Here is a 23807-nt window from a genome sequence, read left to right on the forward strand (position 1 = left end):
GTTGATTCTTCACCATAACATAAAATTTTTTTTATCTTTATGTTTGAAGCCTGAAATGCGGGAAAAGGTTGAAAAATTCAAGGGGGCTGAATACTTTCGCAAGGCACTGTAAATGTGAAAAAAAATAAGTTATAGTATGAAATTACCCATTTTCGATGGCAAGTCTGATAAATCCTTTCCGGTTTTTCAGCAATAGGGTGAAAGCACCGGGGCGAGCGTCCAGAGATTCCGGTGCTCCGCCCACAGCGATGACTACAGCGGTTCCACCTTTGTTTTTTTTAAGCACGTAGGTAGCGCTGTCCTTGTCAGATGGGATCAATCCTGGAAGAGATCACGGTTTTTAGCTCTGATGAGGTTGAAATCCAAGATTTATTAATTATATACATAATATTCATGATCCCTCAGTAATACCTACCACCACTCATAATGTAGTCCCTGAAGAATGGCGCCCGGAACCAAAGTGGTAACATCAGTAGGTACGGTGTGATTCCCGGGTACAGGTCCGGAAATCCAGTGGCCTCAGTGCAGAAATTAGTGAATGCTCCGGCTATAAGGACCCCGTGTGGATGGAAGCCAAAAATGTAGTTCTTATTCGGATCCAAATCTGCCGTTTTAATCAACTATAAAATACAAAAATAATTGATTGACAAGAAAATTCGCTAAGAAATAATCTAGGTAGAAAGTGTGAAGATACAGTCACGGCCACAAGTGGTGGCACCCTTGAAGTTGTTCCACAATATGAAGTATTTCTCCTAAAAAAAATTATTGCAGTTAAACATTTTGTTGTACACATGTTTATTTTATAAGAATATATTATAATATTATAATAAATAATAAATAATTAATTAAAAATATTATAATATAATAATATATATTTATATTATAATATAAATAATATAATATATATTATATTATATTATATATAAATAATATAATATAAATAAATATATATAATATAAATATATATATATTATAATATAATAATATATATAATATAATTAATGAAAAATAAGACAATTATATTTTATGATAATATATTATTATTATTATTTTCTTTTTTGCGTATTGGAACAACACAAAAAAACTGAAAGAAAAAAAAGGCAAAAGGGAGATAATTTCACACAAAATCCCAAAAATGGGCAGGACAAAATTGTCACATTTCCAAAACAACTTTGTTTCAAGCATGTGATGCTAATTCACACTCCCCTGTGGCAAGTAACAGGTGTGGGCAATATGAAAGTCACACTTGAAACTGGATAAAAAGGGGAGAAGTTGACAATCTGTGCATTGTGTGTCTGTGTGTGCCGCACTAAGCATGGAGAACAGAAAGAGGAGAAGAAAATGCTCTGAGATCTTGAGAACCAAAATTGTTGAAAATATCAACAATCTCAAGGTTACCAGTCCATCTCCAGAGATCTTGATGCTCCTTTGTTCACGGTGCACAACATAATCAAGAAGTTTACAACCCATGGCGCTGTAGCTAATCTCCCTGGATGTTTACGGAAGAGAAAAATTGATGAAGGAGTGTAACACAGGATATACCGGATTGTGGATAAGCAAAGAAATTCATGCTGTCCTGCAGCTCAGGGGCATCAGTGTCAGCGCAAACTATCTGTCCACAGCTGAATGACATGAAACACTAAGGAAGAGACCCAGGAGGACCCCACTGCTGACACAGACAGAAAAAAGCCAAAATGTATGTGAGTAACCAAAATCCTTCTGAGAAAGCGTCTTGTGGACAGATGAGACCAAAATAGAGCTTTGTGGTAAAGCGCAGCATTCTACTGTTTACGGAAAACGGAATGAGGCTACAAAGTAAAGATCACAGGACCTACAGTCACGTATGGTGGAGGTCAGAGATGTTTGGGGTTGTTTTGCTACTGTGTGCAAGACATCATGAAATCTGAAGATTAGCAAAGGATTTTGGGTGGCAAACTAGCTCCCAGTGTCAGAAAACCGAGTATAGTCCTAGGTCAGGAGTCTCCAGCAGGACAATGACCCCAAACACTTCAAGAAGCCCCAGAAATGGATGGAAGCAAACCGCTGGAGAGTTTTGAAGAGGCAGCAATGAGTCCGGATCTAAATCCCATTGACACCTGTGGAGAGATCTGAAGATTGGGAGAAGAGAAGAGAAGAGAAACAAGAGAGAAAAGGAGAGGAGAAGACGCCTTCAGACATGAGAGACCTGGAGATGATTATAAAGAGTCCGAGATTCCAGGTGAGAGGAGGAAGAAGCTGTGGACGGGGACAGGAGGCGACTGATGGAAGGGATTTATTCCAAAGGGCAAAGGGTGCAACCAAATATTAAGAGGAGGGGACAACAATTATGTCCAGACCATTTTGGGAGTTTTGTGTGAAATTATGTCTAATTTGCTTTTTTCCCTCTTTTGTTTGTACTATTCCAATACACACAAAGGATATAAAACATGTGTAACTGAAGTAATGTTCTAGGAGAAATACTTAATTTGCTGGAACAATTTCAAGGGTGCCAACACTTTCAGCTATGACTGTACATTACATTACTTATCCTGTATTACATCCTGTGTTATACTCCAGAGCTGCACTCACTATTCTGCTGGTGCAGTCACTGTGTACATACATTACATTACTGATCCTGAGTTACCTCCTGTATTATACTCCAGAGCTGCACTCACTATTCTGCTGGTGCAGTCACTGTGTACATACATTACATTACTGATCCTGAGTTACCTCCAGCATTATACTCCAGAGCTGCACTCACTATTCTGCTGGTGCAGTCACTGTGTACATACATTACTGATCCTGAGTTACCTCCTGTATTATACTCCAGAGCTGCACTCACTATTCTGCTGGTGCAGTCACTGTGTACATACATTACATTACTGATCCTGAGTTACCTCCAGTATTATACTCCAGAGCTGCACTCACTATTCTGCTGGTGCAGTCACTGTGCACATACATTACATTACTGATCCTGAGTTACCTCCTGTATTATACTCCAGAGCTGCACTCACTACTCTGCTGGTGCAGTCACTGTGTACATACATTACATTACTGATCCTGAGTTACCTCCTGTATTATACTCCAGAGCTGCACTCACTATTCTGCTGGTGCAGTCTCTCTGTACAGACATTACATTACTGATCCTGAGTTACCTCTTGTATTATACTCCAGAGCTGCACTCACTATTCTGCTGGTGCAGTCACTGTGTACATACATTACATTACTGATCCTGAGTTACCTCTTGTATTATACTCCAGAGCTGCACTCACTATTCTGCTGGTGCAGTCACTGTGTACATACATTACAGTACTGATCCTGAGTTACCTCCTGTATTATACTCCAGAGCGGCACTCACTATTCTGCTGGTGCAGTCACTCTGTACAGACATTACATTACTGATCCTGAGTTACCTCCTGTATTATCCTCCAGAGCTGCACTCACTATTCTGCTGGTGCAGTCATTGTGTATAAACATTGTCTGTTATTGTCCCTCTCAGTTTAGATTTCGCTCCAGAAGTAACAGGGTTAATCCCGTCCTCTCTGATTTTCCATGAACCTGGGATCTTTCAGGGTCAAATGTTTTGTTTTAGTCCAAAACTGGTTACACTAAAACCATGACAATCCCCCTCCCCCGGTGTCCGCCCCAGTCCCTCAATAAGTTACATATGCAAAACAAAGCGGCGGCCGATCACCTGACAAGCACTGACCGCGGGGCGCATGTGTCGCCAGAACAGTGCCTGGTTCCCCACCAATAGGGGAGCGCCCCCATAAGTGTTACACTGCCAACTTCAGCGCCCATCACAACCACAATGTCTCTATTGTCCTTCATATGACCCCAGTGTCCGAACCACAGTCAGTGCCCAAATAACAGAACCAGGTCTCCCCAGACAGCGCCCCCATAATAGTGCAGGGGTCTACATAACACCCCTGCCTCCATAACAATCATAGAGCTACTAATAGAGCTGACCGCCACAGTGTCACCGTAACAATACCAGATCCCCAACAACTGCTATAGTGTCCCCATGATATGGACAGTGCCCCATAAATGTTACACTGGCCTGGCCGAGCTGTCCATGCAGACAGTACTCACTCCCGGCAAGCTAGGGCTGTCAATCACCAGTGAGGGAGGCGGGGCATACAAAATCAACGGTCGAAGCGGTGCACTGAGCCTCTTGGCCACACCCAAGGAGCACTGAGCCTCTTGACCACACCTTGAAGGGCAGCCCTCTGGTCACTGAGGTTCTGGGGTACAGAGTTACGGCCTCTATACAGCGGCTCCGCTGATCCCATAGGTTTTCTATGGGATTCAGGTCTGGAGAAAGTGCGGCCGCTCCATTTGAGGTCCCTCAGTCTCCAGCAGCTGTTCACCGATGATGGGACTTCGATGAGCTGGAGCATTGTCCTCCATGAAGATGACAATAAGCCGGTTTTGTACATGCAGAGGCACAATGACTGGATTAATGATATTATTCCAGTAGTAGGGGCTGTCACTGTACCATTCCCACAGTGTAGAGCCGTTCTGTACTGACTAGACACACCGGCCCACACTAACACCACCACCACCAAAGTCTCGTCTGGTGACACCAGTGGCTGATTCACAATGCTCTCCTTGACGTCTCCAACATAGTTGGCATACATAATTTATTCTCAGTGTGAATCAACTTTTATCAGTGACCAGCACTGAGGTCCACCCACTGGTTCCTCGTCCAGCGTAGATGACGCCTGTGCCTGGTGGTGTGGTCAGGTACGTAGATGATGCCTATGCCTGGTGGTGTGGTCAGGTACATAGATGACGCCTATGCCTGGTGGTGTGATCAGGTACGTAGATGATGCCTGTGCCTGGTGGTGTGGTCAGGTATGTAGACAACATCTGTGCTTGGTGGTGTGGTCAGGTACATAGATGACGCCTATGCCTGGTGGTGTGATCAGGTACGTAGATGATGCCTGTGCCTGGTGGTGTGGTCAGGTATGTAGACAACATCTGTGCTTGGTGGTGTGGTCAGGTACATAGATGACGCCTATGCCTGGTCAGGTACGTAGATGATGCCTGTGCCTGGTGGTGTGGTCAGGTATGTAGACAACATCTGTGCTTGGTGGTGTGGTCAGGTACATAGATGACGCCTATGCCTGGTGGTGTGGTCAGGTACGCAGATGACGCCTGTGCCCGGTGGTGTGGTCAGGTACCTAGATGATGCCTGTGCCTGGTGGTGTGATCAGGCATGTAGATGACACCTGTGCTTGGTGGTGTGGTCAGATACGTAGATGACACCTGTGCCCGGTGGTGTGGTCAGGTACGTAGATGACGCCTGTGCCCGGTTGTGTGGTCAGGTATGTAGATGACACCTGTGCTTGGTGGGGTGGTCAGATATGTAGATGACGGCTGTGCCTGGTGGTGCAGTCAGTTACGCAGATGACGCCTGTGCCTGGTGGTGTGGTCAGGTACGTAGACACCTGTGCCTGGTGGTGCAGTCAGGTACGTAGATGACACCAATCCTTGGTGGGGTGGTCAAGTACGTAGATGACACCTGTGCCTGGTGGTGTGCTCAGGTACGTAGATGGTGCCTGTGCCTGGTGGTGTGGTCAGGTACGTAGATGACAGCTTTGCCTGGAGATGTGGTCAGCTTCGTAGATGACACCTGTGCCTGGTGGTTTGGTCAGGTATGTAGATGACACCTGTGCTTGGTGGGGTGGTCAGCTTCGTAGATAACGCCTGTACCTGGTGGTGTGGTTAGGTATGTAGATGACGCCTGTGCCTGGTGGTGTGATCAGGTATGTAGACGCCTGTGCTTGGTGGTGTGGTTATGTACGCAGATGACGCCTGTTCCTGCTGGGGTGATCAGGTACGTATATGACGCCTCTGCCTGGTGGGGTGGTCAGGTACCTGGCAGGTTTTCTAGCACGTAGACAACACTGATGTAAACTGTTTTCAGTGGTTTGACGTGACACTTGCTGCCTCTCAGATCCCTAAAATGTTCCTGGATTGTGTGGTTGTGTGCATCCATCATCTGGCGCCGCAGGGCATTGTTCACAATTAAGTGGTCATCAGTGTGGGATGGGGCCAGAGAACATCCACTTCTCTGCCTGTGACTCTTCCAGTCTCTCCGTATCTCTGTACAACCTGCTGGTGACACTCTAAGCTCAGTGGCCACTTTTGTCTGAGAACCTCCTGCTTGAAGCCTCACAATGGCGCGGTTCTGCTGATCAATTGTTAAGTGAACAGCGTGAGGAGGAGGAGGAGGACTGTTTAAATGGCAATTCTAATTAACCCCATCATTTATAGGGTGATCATAGATCAAACATCTGGTGTGAATTTTGGCCATTAAGCTCCTTGTTAGAGAAAGGCAAGTTGTGCAGAAAGTCCTGAAACATTGAACGGTTTGACATGAGCATCTACAAGAATAGAGAAGGTCACCTGAAAAGGTCAGAGGGCATTCAAAAGTTGTGTAGTGAAAGTTGCACTTGCTGCTGTGTGTGAATGCGCGCGGACTCATGAGTCGTCGGCTGTGGATGTGGAGACGCCGCTATATTACAAAGTATTACAATGGAGACAAAGGTTTTTGATGTCGATTTTTCAGCCAGAAAAGTTTACATCAAATCCTTTTTGGGAATAAACTCCCTATTGTCCTGTCCTCTACTAATCCAGGGCATTAGACACACAGGACAATCGCTTTGAAGAGTAACAAAACTTTCATTATTTTGTAACTTTTTTATTCAGCATGGAAAGTTATGAAACTTTGCAAGTTGCTTTATTAGATTTGTCTTCTTTCCAAAAAGAAAATTGCACGTAGCTGACTTCTAGTGATGAGCGAACATTAAACTGAGCAGACAGGCTCAATGGGAATTATTCTGGAAGACCTTAACAGAAGGGCTGAGGGGGACAGGAAAATCGCTGTAATGGATAGAAACCGCATGAGGAAGATGCCTGGACGCATATCTGACTGAGAGCTAAATAAATAATTTATTTTAAAAAATGACATGGGTCTCTCCTATTCTTGATAAGCAGCCAAGGTAAAGCAGACAGCTGGGGGCTGGCATTATCAGACAGGGAAGGTCCATGGTTATTTGGCCCTTCCCAGCCTACCAATAGCTGCCCGCAGCCGCTCCAGAAGTGGCGTATCCATTAGATGCTCCAATTCTGGTGCTTTACATGGCTCTTCTCAATTGCCCTGGTGTGGTGGCAATTAGGGTAATAGATTTTGGGTTGAAGTCAGCTATGCAATGTCAGCCAGCATCAAGCCCTGTGGTTAGTAAAGGAGAGACGTCTATCAGACACCCCAATTACTAACCCAGTGATAAAAAAAAAAAACAAATTACACACAGAAAAAAATTGTTTATTTGAATAGACATTCCTCCATGCTATCCCCTGTCATTTCCCAGCTGACATCAACCCCATATATGACCCATTTGCCACTGTACCAGGGCAACAGGATAAGTAGAGATGAAGCGCCAGAATTGGAGCGTCTAATGGATGCACCACTTCTGGGGCAGCTGCAGGCTGCTCTTTTTAGGCCGGGAGGGCCCAATAACATTGGACCTTCCCATCCTGATACCAGCCCAAGCTGTCGACTTTACCTGCGCTGGTTATCAAAAATAAGGAGGACCCCAGATCATCTTTTTCATTTATTAGGGTAAACATGAAAGGCACTAAAGAGTGCCTGTTGTGAATACATTTGGACTAGGTTCCAGTTTGGGGCTCCCTCTTGTGGTCAGTGCTGGTAGCGAAGTCTGCTTGCTGAATAGAAACCAGACAGCTGGGGATGATTGGCAATCAGGTTGTTCTGACTGGGCCTATAAAACTGAGTAGTGTTCTCTTGTTCCTGGCCGGTGCTCAATGTTGTTTCCTGTGTGCTAAGGACATTCAGAAGCCAGCCCTTCCTTCTGTGTCTACCAGAACTCCTTTCAGATAAGTTTGGTCTTTGTACCTCTGCTGGTGGTTTCCACCTTCTGGTTGTTTTTCTGTTTAGGTACTAAGGCTTATTTCCTATTTTGCCTATGTGGAGTTCTGGGTGGAGTTGGATCATTCCCTGCTGGGAATGTCTGTGTATCTTGCTCCATATTCTGCTATGTATTTTGTTTTGTCGTGCTTGGTACTAATTTTAGTCCCTCCACTATATTAGTGTTTTGTTTGGATCCCAGTAACATTAGAGTACTGATATAGTGGGGGAGAGGCCATATGGGCTCAGTATTTTTCCATATCAGGTGTGTTGGTTCTTTTTCTAGGGTATTGCACGGCTGCAGACTGTGCTCTTTTCTGTCCTTTCCTATTTAGATAGTTTGGGCCTCATTTTTGCTGAATCTGTTTTCTACCTGTGTATTGTGTTCCTACATCACCGTAATCTTTATATGTGGGGGGCTATCTATATCTTTGAGGACTTCTCCGAGGCAGATTAGCCTCTCCTGTATTTCTCTCTGTAGGAATAATTAGTTCTCTGGCTGTGTCGAGGCGACTAGGTCATCTTATGCATGTCCCACATCTACACCTGTGCACCTATAATGAACATGGATTGCCGAATGACAGTCCACACATGTTCTCTAGGGAAAAAGTCTAAAAATGTGGAGGTGGGAGATGTAATGCTCCCTCTCGATTCTGTGGCCCACGGATGATGACGATTATACTCCTATAATATAACGATTTCTTTGTGTCTTCTGTATTTTTATGTAATCTCTGACAAATTAGTTATCTTCCCATTGAAACATGTGAAGATTACGTGTCAAGAAGAAATATAGTAGTCACACTTTATACTCGGCATGACTATCGGAGTTTATATCTTAAAGGGAGAGTACACTTGCCGTCTTGTCTGTCCCCAGAATTCAGTTTACTGTTCCCTGTTATCAGCCATTTCAGGCCAGGGAGAAGCTGGTTATAAAACAGTTGAATCAAATCTGTTCTCTGTTATCAGTGTTATTTCTGAACCTATATAGTGCGGTATTATTCCCCAGCAGGTTCGTTTTTATAGAAGGATGCTCCCATTTAAAATGAAAATGGTGACACAATTCTTTTTTTCTCCATTTTTTACAAACTGCTTGTTGTCAGTGAATGGAAATAATTTTTGTACTAATTTTACACTTTTCATTGTTCTGCCCAGATTACAATTATATCCTAAACAGCAGACTGATACATTGTATCAAACTACTCGGAGAGGAATGTTTTGTGTTACTTGTCTCTTTAGCTCACAGAGGATTGCCTGCACAGGATACAATTGTATCATAAATAGAGATGTGTCATTTCTGGGTGACTGCAGGCTGCTATTTTTAGGCTGGGGAGCTCAATTACCATGGGCCTCCCCAGCCTGAAAATACCAGCCTCCAGCTATCCACTTTATCTTGGCTGGGTATCAAAATTGGGTAAAAAACGCTAGTTTTTTTTAATTATTTAAATATTAAAAAAAAACAACAACAACAAAAAAAAATACCCAAAACACTTTGGGTCCCTGGTATTTTGTTACACAACCAAGATAAGCACACAGCGGGGGGCTGCAGCCTCCAGCTATCTGCTTTACCTGCGCTGGGTATCAAAATATAGGGGACCCTATGCCATTTTTTCCAATTATTTACTTCATTTTATACTCCACTTCAGGGACCCAGACAGCTAGTGTGAGGGCAACCAATCAGAGACACTGGCAGTCTGACTGCAACCAATCAGAGACACTGGCAGTCTGACTGCAACCAATCAGAGACACTGGCAGTCTGACTGCAACCAATCAGAGACACTGGCAGTCTGACTGCAACCAATCAGAGACACTGGCAGTCTGACTGCAACCAATCAGAGACGCTGTCCCAGAGGGTGGTAGGGGAAAGCAGTGAATATTCATAAGATTTAATGATCTAACCCGGAAGCAGTGTGACAGCCGCACAGAAATTCTGTAAATATAATAGTCCTGCTTTAATCCCCATTTTAGATCCTTTTTCGCTTCCGAACAGTCACACGGACTTCCCTGAGTTCCGTCTTTGGAGTTCGTGCACGGACACTAGGCGTCTGGAACAGTTCCGTTCGCCCATCACTAATCCTAAATTCCAGACTGATACATTGTATCAAACTATATGGAAGGAATGTTTTGTGTTACTTGTGTCTTTAGCTCACAGAGCGTTGCCTGCACAGGATACAATAGTAGCAGAGACCTGAATGATGCTCAGAAATGGAAGCACAAGTATAATAGAAAGCTGCAGATCTCCTCGCTCGGCATTAGTTCATGTTTCCGTGTCCTCAGCTTTTCCAGGTAAGGTGCGGGGATGCTCCCAGGTGAGCTGCAGGTCAGCACATGATGTCCTGGTGATAAGGAGGGAAGCGCAGAGCTATTGGTGATCGGAGGCGCGTCCTGCCATCGTCCTGGTCACCGATTTATTGCATTAAAAGCCTCTCTAATTAGTTAATCATTGCCCCCAGTTACGGAGTACACAACCTTGAACTCCAGGAAGATGGAGGGATAAACATGTTTTTTCTCCGGGCGCTCGAGCGCTGCGCTGGGTCCCGCTGCAGATTAATGTTTTACCTTCACATATTGTTATTATTGCTGTGTAATAACATCCCGTGCAGAGGAAGTGGTGTGTACGGAGGAAAGGGGCCCCATAATCAGCATCATAGAGGGGCCCCCATAGTCAGCACCATAGAGGGGCCCCCATAATCAGCATCATAGAGGAGCCCCATAATCAGCACCATAGAGGGGCCCCATAATCAGCACCATAGAGGGCCCCCATAATCAGCACCATAGAGGGGCCCCATAATCAGCACCATAGAGGGGCCCCATAATCAGCATCATAGAGGAGCCCCATAATCAGCACCATAGAGGGGCCCCATAATCAGCACCATAGAGGGCCCCCATAATCAGCACCATAGAGGGGCCCCATAATCAGCACCATAGAGGGGCCCCCATAATCAGCACCATAGAGGGGCCCCATAATCAGCACCATAGAGGGGCCCCATAATCAGCACCATAGAGGGGCCCCCATAATCAGCACCATAGAGGGGCCCCATAGTCAGCACCATAGAGGGGCCCCATAATCAGCACCATAGGGGGACCCCATAATCAGCACCATAGAGGGGCCCCATAATCAGCACCATAGAGGGGCCCCATAATCAGCACCATAGAGGGGCCCCCATAATCAGCACCATAGAGGGGCCCCATAATCAGCACCATAGAGGGGCCCCATAATCAGCACCATAGAGGGGCCCCATAATCAGCACCATAGAGGGGCCCCCATAATCAGCACCATAGAGGGGCCCCATAATCAGCACCATAGAGGGGCCCCCATAATCAGCACCATAGAGGGGCCCCATAATCAGCACCATAGAGGGGCCCCCATAATCAGCACCATAGAGGGCCCCCATAATCAGCACCATAGAGGGGCCCCATAATCAGCACCATAGAGGGGCCCCCATAATCAGCACCATAGAGGGGCCCCATAATCAGCACCATAGAGGGGCCCCATAATCAGCACCATAGAGGGGCCCCCATAATCAGCACCATAGAGGGGCCCCATAGTCAGCACCATAGAGGGGCCCCATAATCAGCACCATAGGGGGACCCCATAATCAGCACCATAGAGGGGCCCCATAATCAGCACCATAGAGGGGCCCCATAATCAGCACCATAGAGGGGCCCCCATAATCAGCACCATAGAGGGGCCCCATAATCAGCACCATAGAGGGGCCCCATAATCAGCACCATAGAGGGGCCCCATAATCAGCACCATAGAGGGGCCCCCATAATCAGCACCATAGAGGGGCCCCATAATCAGCACCATAGAGGGGCCCCCATAATCAGCACCATAGAGGGCCCCCATAATCAGCACCATAGAGGGGCCCCATAGTCAGCACCATAGAGGGGCCCCATAATCAGCACCATAGAGGGGCCCCGTAATCAGCACCATAGAGGGGCCCCATAATCAGCACCATAGAGGGGCCCCATAATCAGCACCATAGAGGGGCCCCATAGTCAGCACCATAGAGGGGCCCCCATAATCAGCACCATAGAGGGGCCCCATAATCAGCACCATAGAGGGGCCCCATAGTCAGCACCATAGAGGGGCCCCATAATCAGCACCATAGAGGGGCCCCATAATCAGCACCATAGAGGGGCCCCATAATCAGCATCATAGAGGGGCCCCGTAATCAGCACCATAGAGGGGCCCCATAATCAGCACCATAGAGGGGCCCCATAATCAGCACCATAGAGGGGCCCCATAGTCAGCACCATAGAGGGGCCCCCATAATCAGCACCATAGAGGGGCCCCATAATCAGCACCATAGAGGGGCCCCATTGCACCATAGAGGGGCCCCATAATCAGCACCATAGAGGGGCCCCATAATCAGCACCATAGAGGGGCGCCATAGTCAGCACCATAGAGGGGCCCCATAGTCAGCACCATAGAGGGGCCCCATAGTCAGCACCATAGAGGGGCCCCATAGTCAGCACCATAGAGGGGCCCTTATAGTCAACACCATAGAGGGGCCCCATAATCAGCACCATAGAGGGGCCCCATAATCAGCACCATAGGGGGGCCCCATAATCAGCATCATAGATGGGCCCCATAATCAGCACCATAGAGGGGCCCCATAATCAGCACCATAGAGGGGCCCCCATAGTCAGCATCATAGAGGGGCCCCATAATCAGCACCATAGGGGGGCCCCATAATCAGCATCATAGAGGGGCCCCATAGTCAGCACCATAGAGGGGCCCCCATAATCAGCACCATAGAGGGTCCCCCATAGTCAGCACCATAGAGGGGCCCCATAATCAGCACCATAGAGGGGCCCCATAATCAGCACCATAGAGGGGCCCCTTAATCAGCACCATAGAGGGGCCCCCATAGTCAGCACCATAGAGGGGCCCCATAATCAGCATCATAGAGGGGCCCCATAGTCAGCACCATAGAGGGGCCCCATAGTCAGCACCATAGAGGGGCCCTCATAGTCAGCACCACAGAGGGATCCCATAGTCAGCACCACAGAGGGGCCCCATTATCAGCACCGTAGAGGGGCCCCATAATCAGCACCATAGAGGGGCCCCGTAGTCAGCACCATAGAGAAACCCCATAGTGAGCACCACAGAGGGGACCCATAGTGAGCGCCACAGAGGGGCCCCATAGTGAGCGCCACAGAGGGGCCCCATAGTGAGCGCCACAGAGGGGCCCCATAGTGAGCGCCACAGAGGGGCCCCATAGTCAGCACCACAGAGGGGCCCCATAGTCAACACCACAGAGGGGCCCCATAGTCAGCACCACAGAGTAGCCCCATAGCACCACAGAGGAGCCCCATAATCAGCACCATAGAGGGGCCCCATAGTCAAGACCACAGTGGGGCCCCATAGTGAGCACCATAGAGGGGCCCCACAGTTAGCACCATAGATGGGCCTCATAGTCATCAACAAAGGGGCCCCATAGTCATCAACAGAAGGGTCCAAAGTCAGCACCATAGAGGAACTCAATAGTCAGCACCATAGAGGTGCCACAAAGTCAGCACCATAGAGGGGCTCCATAGTTAGCGCCATAGAGGGACCCCATAATCAGCACGGTAGAGGGACCCTCATAGTCCTCACCATAGAGAGACCCCATAGTCAGCACCATAGAGAGACCCCATAGTCAGCACCATAGAGAGACCCCATAGTCAGCACCATAGAGAGGCTCCATAGTCAGCGCCACAGAGGGGCCCCAGAGTGAGCACCACAGAGGGGCCCCATAGTCAGCACCATAGAGGGGCCCCATAGTCAGCACTATAGAGGGGCCCCATAGTCAGCACAATAGGGGGGCCCCATAGTCAGCACCACAGAGGGGCCCCATAGTCAGCACCACAGAGGGGCCCCATAGTCAGCACCACAGAGGGGCCCCATAATCAGCACCATAGAGGGGCCCCATAGTCAGCACCACAGAGGGGCCCCATAGTCAGCACCACAGAGGGGCCCCATAGTCAGCACCACAGAGGGGCCCCATAATCAGCACCATAGAGGGGCCCCATAGTCAGCACCACAGTGGGGCCCCATAATCAGCACCATAGAGGGGCCCCATAGTCACCATTTGTCTGACCACAATGCTTGGGCCCCTCCCTCGCGGTTCTAATAATCAAATCTTACAATTTATTTTAAGACCAACACTTGATGTCAGTGAATGGAAACCTTCTTATTCTTTATTCATGTCCTGAGGCTCAGTAGAACAATGAGGGGACGGTGTCGCTGCAGATGTAACGCTGACATTAATTCCTAACTAGGTAAATGTAACATTTTTCATACTTTCGGTTTGTTCCTCCCTTTATAACTAAGAGTCATCTCCTCCCCCCACCTCGGAATCGCTTGGGCTTTCGGAGGGACAAGTTGTAGTTTTGAGTTAAACCATTCACTGTATCTTATACTGCACTGAAAAAAAAAATAATAATTCCAAGTGGGATTAAATGGGAAAAAAATAAATAAAAAGTAATTCCACTTTTTCTTTTTGGGTTTTGTTTTTGCCAGCTTGTATATGATCCTCCTGAATTGTAAAGCGCTGCGGAATATGTTGGCGCTATATAAATAAAGATTATTATTAATTATTATTATTATTATTATTATTGCCGCATTCATCGGTTTTAGAAATTGCCAGGGATCCTGATCCAGCCGATCAGAGCGAGTCCAGAGACCCCAAACGTGTACAGGTTTTTTTTTTCTTTTTTTGTGGTAAAAAAACAAAAACAGAAATTGTAAAAGAAAAATTTGTATTTATTTCACCATTTTCTAACTAACTCTTTTATTTTTCTAGAAATGGAGTCGGGTGGCGAGTTTTTTCTTTGTTTATGCTCAGCTGTAGTTTTCCTACAGACTATTTTGGGGTTACATGCGTCATTTTGATTTAATTTATGGGGGTAGTTGCAGCAACTATAAAACATAAATTAATTGTATATATATATATATATATATATATATCGGTTCAATGCATAATTATTATTTAAGATTATGCAAATGTTTGTTTTTATTTATTTTATTAATATTATTTTTTGAATTATTAATTCTATTGTTCTAAAGTGTTTAACTGTATTGTTTTATTTTTTTTTATTGGATTTTTAATTGTATTCTTGTAAAGGTTTATTTTTATTGGATTTTTAACTGTATTCTTGTAAAGGTTTTTTTATTGGAATTTTTAACTGTATTATTTTAAAGGTTTTTTAATTGGATTTTTAACTGTATTGTTTCATGGTATTTGGGGAGATTTTTAACTATTTTTTTTAAAAAAAAATTATTTCTTAACTGTATTGTTTTTTATTGTATTTTTAACTGTATTGTTTTATAGTTTTTATTGTATTTTTAACTGTATTGTTTTAAAGGTTTTTTATTTTTTAACTTTATAGTTTTATTCTTTTATTGGATTTTAAACTGTATTTTTTAAGGTGTTTTGGGGGGATTTTTAAGTTTATTGTTTTAAAGGTTTTTTCTTATTTTTAACTGTATTGTTTTATTGTATTTTTAACTATTGTTTTTTATTGTATGTTTTACTCTATTGTTTTATAGGTTTTTTTTTTATTGTATTTTTAACTCTTTTTTTTTATTTTTTTTTATTGCATTTTCAACTAATTTATAGGTTTTTTAATTATATTTTTAACTCTTGTTTTATAGTTTTTTATTATTCTTATTTATTATTTTAAGAACAATCCGATTAATCCCCAACATTCACACCTTTAAGTGGGCCCTAAAAACGCATTTCTTTAGACTAGTCTATCACCTCACAGCCCTGATCTAATCTGGACCCTTTCTGCCCTTCATAACATTTTCTTCCATTCCTGTCCCCTGGATCTTCTGGTTCCTTCCTCTTCATGCACTTTGTTACACTCTATGTATAAATTCTGGCTGGTGACCGGTCCACGCAGCTGGTTTTGAATCCCCTATTAAATCGATGGCTGGTCCATATATGACAAGCTTTTCTCCCCCCCATTCACCTTTTGTGCCTCCCCTATTTCCTCATAGACTGTGGCTTCCGAGCAGGGCCCTCACTCCTCCTGGTATCTGAATTTTGCTATTTTGTGTTGTCTCATATTGTCTGTACATGTCCCCTCTGAATTGTAAAGCACTCTGGAATATGTTGGCAGCATAGAAATAAAACTTATTATTATTATTATTTATTGTATTTTTAACTATTGTTTTATAGGTTTTTTAATGAAATTTTTACTCTATTGTTTTAAAGGTTTTTTTAAAATTGTATTTTTAACTCTAGTTTTATATTTTTTATTGTATTTTTAACTCAATTCCTTTATAGTGTTTTTATTGTATTTTTAACTGTTTTATAGTTTATTTTATTGTATTTTTAATTCTATTGTTTTATTGGGTTTTTTATTGTATTTTTAAGGTTTTTTATTGTATTTTTTACTTTATTGTTTTATAGGTTTTTTATTGTAATTTTTAACTCTATTGTTTTAAAGGTATTTGAAGCTAATTTATAAGTTTTTTTAGTTATATTTTTAACTCTTGCTTTATAGTTTTTTATTGTATTTTTAACTCTATTGTTTTATAGTTGTTTTTATTGTATTTTGACTTTTGTTTTATAGGTTTTTTTATTGTATTTTTACCTCATTTTGTGTTTTTTTAATTGTATTTTTACTGTATTGTTTTATAGGTTTTTTTTATTGTATTTTGAACACTTGTTTTCGGGGGGGGGGGGGTTTATTGTATTTTTACTCTATTGAGTTATAGTTTTTATTGTATTTTTAGCTATAGTTTTTTTATTGTATTTTTATTCTATTGTTTTATAGGGTTTTTTTTAATTGTATTTTTACTCTATTGTTTTATAGGTTTACTTTTTATTGTATTTTAACCTATAGTTTTTTTATTGTATTTTTTACTCTATAGTTTTATAGGTTTATTTTTATTGTATTTTTACCTATAGTTTTTTTATTGTATTTTTTACTCTATTGTTTTATAGTTTTCTCTATTTATTACTCTATAGTTTTATAGGTTTATTTTTATTGTATGTTTACCTATAGTTTTTTTATTGTATTTTTACTCTATTGTTTTATAGTTTTCTCTATTTATTACTCTATAGTTTTATAGGTTTATTTTTATTGTATTTTTACCTATAGTTTTTTTATTGTATTTTTTACTCTATTGTTTTATAGTTTTCTCTATTTATTACTCTATAGTTTTATAGGTTTATTTTTATTGTATTTTTACATATAGTTTTTTTATTGTATTTTTTACTCTATTGTTTTATAGTTTATTGTATTTTTTACTCTATTGTTTTATAGTTTTTTAGTGTATTTTTTCCTTGATTTTATACTTTTCCTAGGAATCTTCAGTCTTTGATCTTTTGATGGTTCCGTCTCTATATTGCAGTATTCAGGGCTTGCAGGATATAGTGAGCACCACAGTCTCCTCTGGAGGTGCAGCCGGTGACCGCTGCTTGCTGTCAGTGGATGGAAACACTCCTTGTTGATACAATCCCTTCCTGACCCAGTTCACACTGGAAGAATCGGGACGTTTCTCTGTTTCTGAACCCCCTCCACCCCAACATGGTGTAATTATACATCATTTCATGCACAGAGCCCCCTAGAGGCATCTCATGTGCAAGTACTACAAGGGTCTGGTACTCCATCTGCTGTGGAACTACAACTCCCAGCAGGTCCTCAGATCGTGTGGCTGACAAGGCATGCTGGGAGTTGTAGTTCTGCCCCTGACATAGCACACATAGGGTGGGCTCCGCTGAATGGATACACTGACTGACAGCAAGGATCTACACTGACTGACAGCAAGCAGAGATCTTGAAGGAATTCTGACAAAGTACATGAGAAAGTTGTAAACCTCTCCATGACTATGGAGGGGCCCTGTGGAGTCACAGTGGGGACCCCCGGACACGGGGGAGTGATGGCGTCCGGTCCCGGGGCTTGTGCGGCGTCTTCATCTCCTCCTCACCTCTTCTCTTGTGCCCTTCACCTCCTCCGGGGACAGCGGCCATCGCCGGCTTACAGCACATATGTCTGCAGCGGGAAAACAGCGATGGATTAGACCCATGGATTATATAGATTGATCTCAATTCTGTCATTATGGATTACTGACCCGACGCGTTTCCATGGCAATGCCGGCTCTATCACTAAAAATAGGGGCTATTTACTAGGGTGTCTAAGACGATTGCGTGGATTTCAGATGCAACATGAGAGCGATCGGCGGTAAGAAGCGATCAGTGCCGGGGGCCGGGGGGAGAGCGTCTGCTGAGGGTCAGCAACAGGGGAGACACCGAGGAGAGAGGCCACAGATCCGCACTGCCACCTACAGGCGTAGAGAGACACTGCACAATACAAGCCCTGCAGACAGCAAGCTGATACAGGGGATGGACAAAATAACGGAAACACCTCACGTTTTGGCATCATAATCTTCGAACATGTTATAAACATGCAAACCGTGACACGTTACTGTTTTGTAGTTGATTATTTGTGTTATGTGATGTGTGTGTAAATTAACTGTTTGTTTTGCAGAATTGTAAGAACATTGATGAGAACCTGATACAATGGCAGACCTCTCGGATTTTCAAAGAGGGCAAATTGCACGTGCTCGTATGGCAGGCGCTGGTGTACCAGAAAGTGCCCGAATGCTTGTGTGGTGCCATGGACAAGCCAGGTCGTCACAGAACTACACCAACACACCCCACACCCCGGTTAGGCACACCAAAGCCAAAAACAAAATCCTTGTTCCCTTCCTCCAGGGGCGGATGTCCACACCAGGGGGTGGGCCAGGCGGTTGGCTCCGCCCACCGAGGAGTTCACAGCCCTGGAGGCGGGAAAGGGAGTTAGTTTTCAGAGGAGTTTTGAAGTGGAAGGAAGTGGAGTGGTAGCGAAGCAGTCTGACGGCGTCCGGGTGTGTGGCCCGGACGGTACAGCAAGGTTGGCAGACGGTGGTGACCGTCTGCAGGAGAGGTTGATTGGAGCAAACCGTATGGACCGTGGACGGGCGGTGGCCCGGCGGTACCGGTTCGGAGAGTAAAGAGAAGCCAGCACCATCCGGCAGGGCTTATGAACCCCAACCAGGCTAGGAGTCGCCGTAAAACTGGTCAAATCCGTTAGCGAAGGGAACCTCTGGGGTTTCCCAGCAGTCAAGACCCGATTGAAGGCAACAGCTCACACCGTAAAGGGAAATACAGTCACCGCCAAGGCTACAGTTCCCAGGGCCAGAGCCTGCGGGCAAAAGGGGCTCCCTCAGCAACCATCCAAGCTGGGGAGCGGGTTACCGGTGGGAAGCCACCAGAACCAGAAACATTCTACAGGTGCAGGGAAAGGCAGTCACCATCAACCTGCCGGGAGGAGAAACACCGCAGCCGTCTGTGGGACCCGTCCATCCAGCCGTTTGTTTTACCGGAGACTTTGCATTCGTCATTGGCTGAGTGAGTACCACCGTGCCGTGCGGCACAGCGCTGCCCCCGCGACCCTGCACCTCACCAGGCCCCGTAACCCACCTGCCATCCATCCCTACCCCTCACCGGGCCCTGGGACAACCAACCCCCTACCCACGGAGGGGAGAACTAACATACAAGCTGCTCCCTGTCACCGCTCCCGGGATCCCCGTCCAGAGCAGCGGTGGTGTCACAACCTCACCACAACCATGGGTGGCGTCACGGACAATATCCCTAAACCAAACCACCCCCCTTTCACTCACGGGCGAGGAACGCCGCTCGAGTCCCCGGGATCCGGCCCATCGCTCGAGCCACCACCGAGCAGGAGCAGCCGGACCCGAGCAGTGGGTGAGCGCAGCGTCCCCTCCTCCGCCCGCGACACTTGGCGCGTCAGGAGGTAATGTCACCAAAGTAATGACTGCGTCTGAAAGAGAAGGGAAAACGTCCGCAGCAAAGCACAGATCCGGCCGAAAGTCGAAGTGGACTGAGAGAGACCGTCGGACTCTAAAGCGAATTGTGAGAGCATCGCAAGACCACGGCTCTGGAAATCACTGCTGAGCTCAATGAACACCTACACAACCCAGTTTCCACGAAAACTGTTAATCAGGAGCTGCACAAATCTGGATCCACGGAAGAGCTGCAATTAGAAAACCGCTGCTCTCAATGACAAATGTGTCCAAGCGTTTAGCGTAATGTAGAAACCTCCAGAATTGGTCCCTCGAGCAGTGGAAATGTACCGCCGAGCCGCTCGGATCCGTGCTCGTACGGTTGGTGGTGGCTCGAGCCTCTCACGGACCCGGGGGTCACGTCGCTCTGCTAGGGGCTTGGCGCTACACGTAGGGACTTTGGTGGGGAGTTCCACGGCCGGGGCCGCGGTGGTTTGGTTTGGGATGTAAGTTCGTGACGCCACCCACGGCTTGTGGTGAATGGATGGACACCACCGCTGCCGTTGACTAGGCCTCCCAGGTACAGTGTTGCGCAGCTTGGTTTTGACCCCTCCGTTGGTAGGGGAGCAATGGTCCCGGTCGCCCGATGGAGGTGCCGAGGCGTGGGAGCAGGTGCGTGCTGGGTACTGATGTGGTGCAGTGCGGTGCGTGGCCCGAAGGCATTGGTGTACTCACTATGACACAATACACTGGAGTCTCTGGTAAACCAAATGGGATGATGAACGGGGCCCGCAGCCGGCTGCAGCTTCTCCCTGAACGGGTTGGTGGTTTCCGCCTTTCTCCTGCACCTCTGTGTATGAATGCTTGACTCCTATGCTTAAGCAACGGTAGTCCGCTCCCCGACTTGTATATGCCGTAAGAGCCCGTTTGCCCGCACACGCTGGCCCTTTGGGTCTCTATGCCTTGGCGGTGGCCTTTCCCTGTATGCTTGGGCTGTTGTCTTCTAACGGGTTTTCTGTGGGATAGGTCCTAAAGTCCAGTCCGCAATCAGTTGATTTGACTCGGCCCTGTCGGTTCAGGGCTTTGTACTGGGTCTGAGTTCCCCTCCTGGTGCTCTGGTTTCCAATCGGTTCCCCGGTTCGGTACCGGCGGGCCACCGCCCGACCCCGGTCCCTACGGTTCCACCGGCTGTAATCCCAGCTCCTGCAGGCGGCCACCACCGTCTGCCTCCTTGCCAAAGGTGACTGGGCTCCGACCCAGCCACCGGGGTAGTCTGTTGGCAGGCCTGGTCACAGGTCTGCCCTTGAACTTGACTTCTCTCTACTCTGCACTACCACTTGTGTGTCCGTTTTCCCGCCTCCAGGCCTGTGAACTCCTCGGTGGGCGGAGTCAACCGCCTGGCTCCGCCCCCCTGGTGTGGACATCAAACCCTGGAGGGTGGTGACAAGGGTTCCTAGGTTGGCTGCTGTCACCTAGTCGGGGAGGGGGTGGAGTGTGTGTAACTACCTGGGACGACCCGACTAGTCCAGGGCGTCACAGAAACATGTGATATCTCAGACGAATCATCGTTTACCCTTTTTCTGACCTCCGGCCGAGTGTACGTTTGGAGACAGCCGAAAGCAGTCCATCCAGACTACCTTCTCCCAACCGTAAAACATGGCGGAGGTTCTGTGATGATCTGGGGTGCTATTTCATGGAGATCCTCCGGGCCAATGATATCCCTTCATTGAAGAATTAACAGCCAAAATTATTTAGGCATTTTGGGCGACCAAGTGCATTCCATGGTTCAAGCTCTGTTCCCGGAGGGGAACGCCATTATTCAGGATGATAATGCACCAATACATACAGCTAGAATCGTTACAGCATGGCACGACGAACATTCTAATGAAGGTGAGCATCTCATCCGGCCCCACAATCCCCAGACCTCAACATTATTGAGCATTTATGGTTGATTTTAGAGATTCAAGTTAGACGTCGATTTCCGCCACCATCGTCCCTCAAAGAACTGGAGGGTGTTGTGACTGCAGAATGGGCTAAAATTACTTTGGAAACAATTTACACCTTGTATGAATCCATACCTCGGAGAATTGAGGCTGTAATCGCCGCAAAAGGTGGACTTACACCATATTAACCTAACTTTTGTTGATGTTTCCAGGTGTTTCCATTATTTTGTCCAATCTCTGTAGGTGACTATACTCCAGAGCTGCACTCACTATTCTGCTGGTGCAGTCACTGTGTGCATACACTACATTACTGATCCTGAGTTACCTCCTGTATTATACTCCAGAGCTGCACTCACTATTCTGCTGGTGCAGTCACTGTGTACATACATTACTGATCCTGAGTTACCTCCTGTATTATACTCCAGAGCTGCACTCACTATTCTGCTGGTGCAGTCACTGTGTACATACATTACATTACTGATCCTGAATTACCTCCTGTATTATACTCCAGAGCTGCACTCACTATTCTGCTGGTGCAGTCACTGTGTACATACATTACTGATCCTGACTTACCTCCTGTATTATACTCCAGAGCTGCACTCACTATTCTGCTGGTGCAGTCACTGTGTACATACAGTACATCTGTACTTATCCTGAGTTACAGTCTGTATTATACTCCAGAGCTGCACTCACTATTCTGATGGTGCAGTCACTGTGTACATAAATTACATTACTGATCCTGTACTGATCCCGAGTTACATCCTGTATTATACTCCAGAGCTGCACTCACTATTCTGCTGGTGCAGTCACTGTGTACATACATTACTGATCCTGAGTTACCTCCTGTATTATACTCCAGAGCTGCACTCACTATTCTGCTGGTTCAGTCACTGTGTACATACATTACTGATCCTGAGTCACCTCCTGTATTATACTCCAGAGCTGCACTCACTATTCTGCTGGTGCAGTCACTGTGTACATACATTACATTACTGATCCTGAGTTACATCCTGTATTATACCCCAGAGCTGCACTCACTATTCTGCTGGTGCAGTCAGTGTGTACGTACATACATTACTGATCCTGAGTTACCTCCTGTATTATACTCCAGAGCTGCACTCACTATTCTGCTGGTGCAGTCACTGTGTACATACATTACTGATCCTGACTTACCTCCTGTATTATACTCCAGAGCTGCACTCACTATTCTGCTGGTGCAGTCACTGTGTACATACATTACTGATCCTGAGTTACAAAAAAATGTTGCACTGCTAAACTAGCATAGTTGATTTATATAACCACCACAAGGGGGAGCTCACTACATACAGGTCCATATAAATCTATATGCATGAGCTCCATCTAGTGGAGGCTTCAGTCTCTGAACACAAATTTATACTTACAGTGCTGGCCAAAAGTATTGGCACCCCTGCAATTCTGTCAGAGAATACTCAGTTTCTTACGGGGTGACACTGTTGTACCCTCGGACTGCAGGGCAGCTTGAACTTGTTTGGATGTTAGTCGAGGTTCTTTATCCACCATCCGCACAATCTTGCGTTGAAATCTCTCGTCCGTTTTTCTTTTCCTTCCACATCTAGGGAGGTTAGCCGCAGTGCCATGGGCTTTACACTTCTTGATGGCACTGCGCACCGTAGACGCAGGAGCTTTCAGGTCTTTGGAGATGGACTTGTAGCCTTGAGATTCCTCATGCTTCCTCACAATTTGGAGTCTCAAGTCCTCAGACAGTTCTTTGGTCTTCTTTCTTTTCTCCATGCTCAATGTGGTAACACAAGGACACAGGACAGAGGCTGAGGCAACTTTACTCCATGTCACCTGCTGCAAGTGTGATTTATTATTGCCAGCACCTGTTAGGTGCCACAGGTAAGTTACAGGCGCTGTTATTACACAAATTACAGAAGCATCACAGGATTATTCACACAGTGCCAATACTTTTGTCCACCCCCTTTTTTATGTTTGGTGTGGAATTATATCCAATTTGGCTTTTTGACATAATTTATTTTTGTTTTCATTGAAGACAAATTAAATGAAGATAATACCAAAGAATTTATGATTGCAATTATTTTCAGGAAGAAACTGAGTATTCTCTGACAGAATGGCAGGGGTGCCAATACTTTTGGCCAGCACTGTAAGTGTTTGATGAGAGGAT

The 23807-nt window shown here is 45.7% G+C and overlaps 1 protein-coding gene across 1 annotated transcript in view; it reads right to left on the bottom strand.

Moving 5' to 3' along the window:
- The window catches only part of MOGAT2 (monoacylglycerol O-acyltransferase 2), an 82918-nt gene that overhangs the window by 23836 nt on the left and 35275 nt on the right, over positions 1-23807 (bottom strand). Inside the window, exons 3-4 of the mRNA XM_075334720.1 lie at positions 416-620; positions 147-321 (exon numbers count right to left, since the gene is read on the bottom strand). Of these exons, the coding sequence (XP_075190835.1) occupies positions 147-321; positions 416-620 (380 nt within the window). The remainder of the gene's footprint in view (positions 1-146; positions 322-415; positions 621-23807) is intronic.

This window comes from Anomaloglossus baeobatrachus, chromosome 2 (genome assembly GCF_048569485.1).
Source record: "Anomaloglossus baeobatrachus isolate aAnoBae1 chromosome 2, aAnoBae1.hap1, whole genome shotgun sequence".
Classification (NCBI taxonomy): domain Eukaryota; kingdom Metazoa; phylum Chordata; class Amphibia; order Anura; family Aromobatidae; genus Anomaloglossus; species Anomaloglossus baeobatrachus.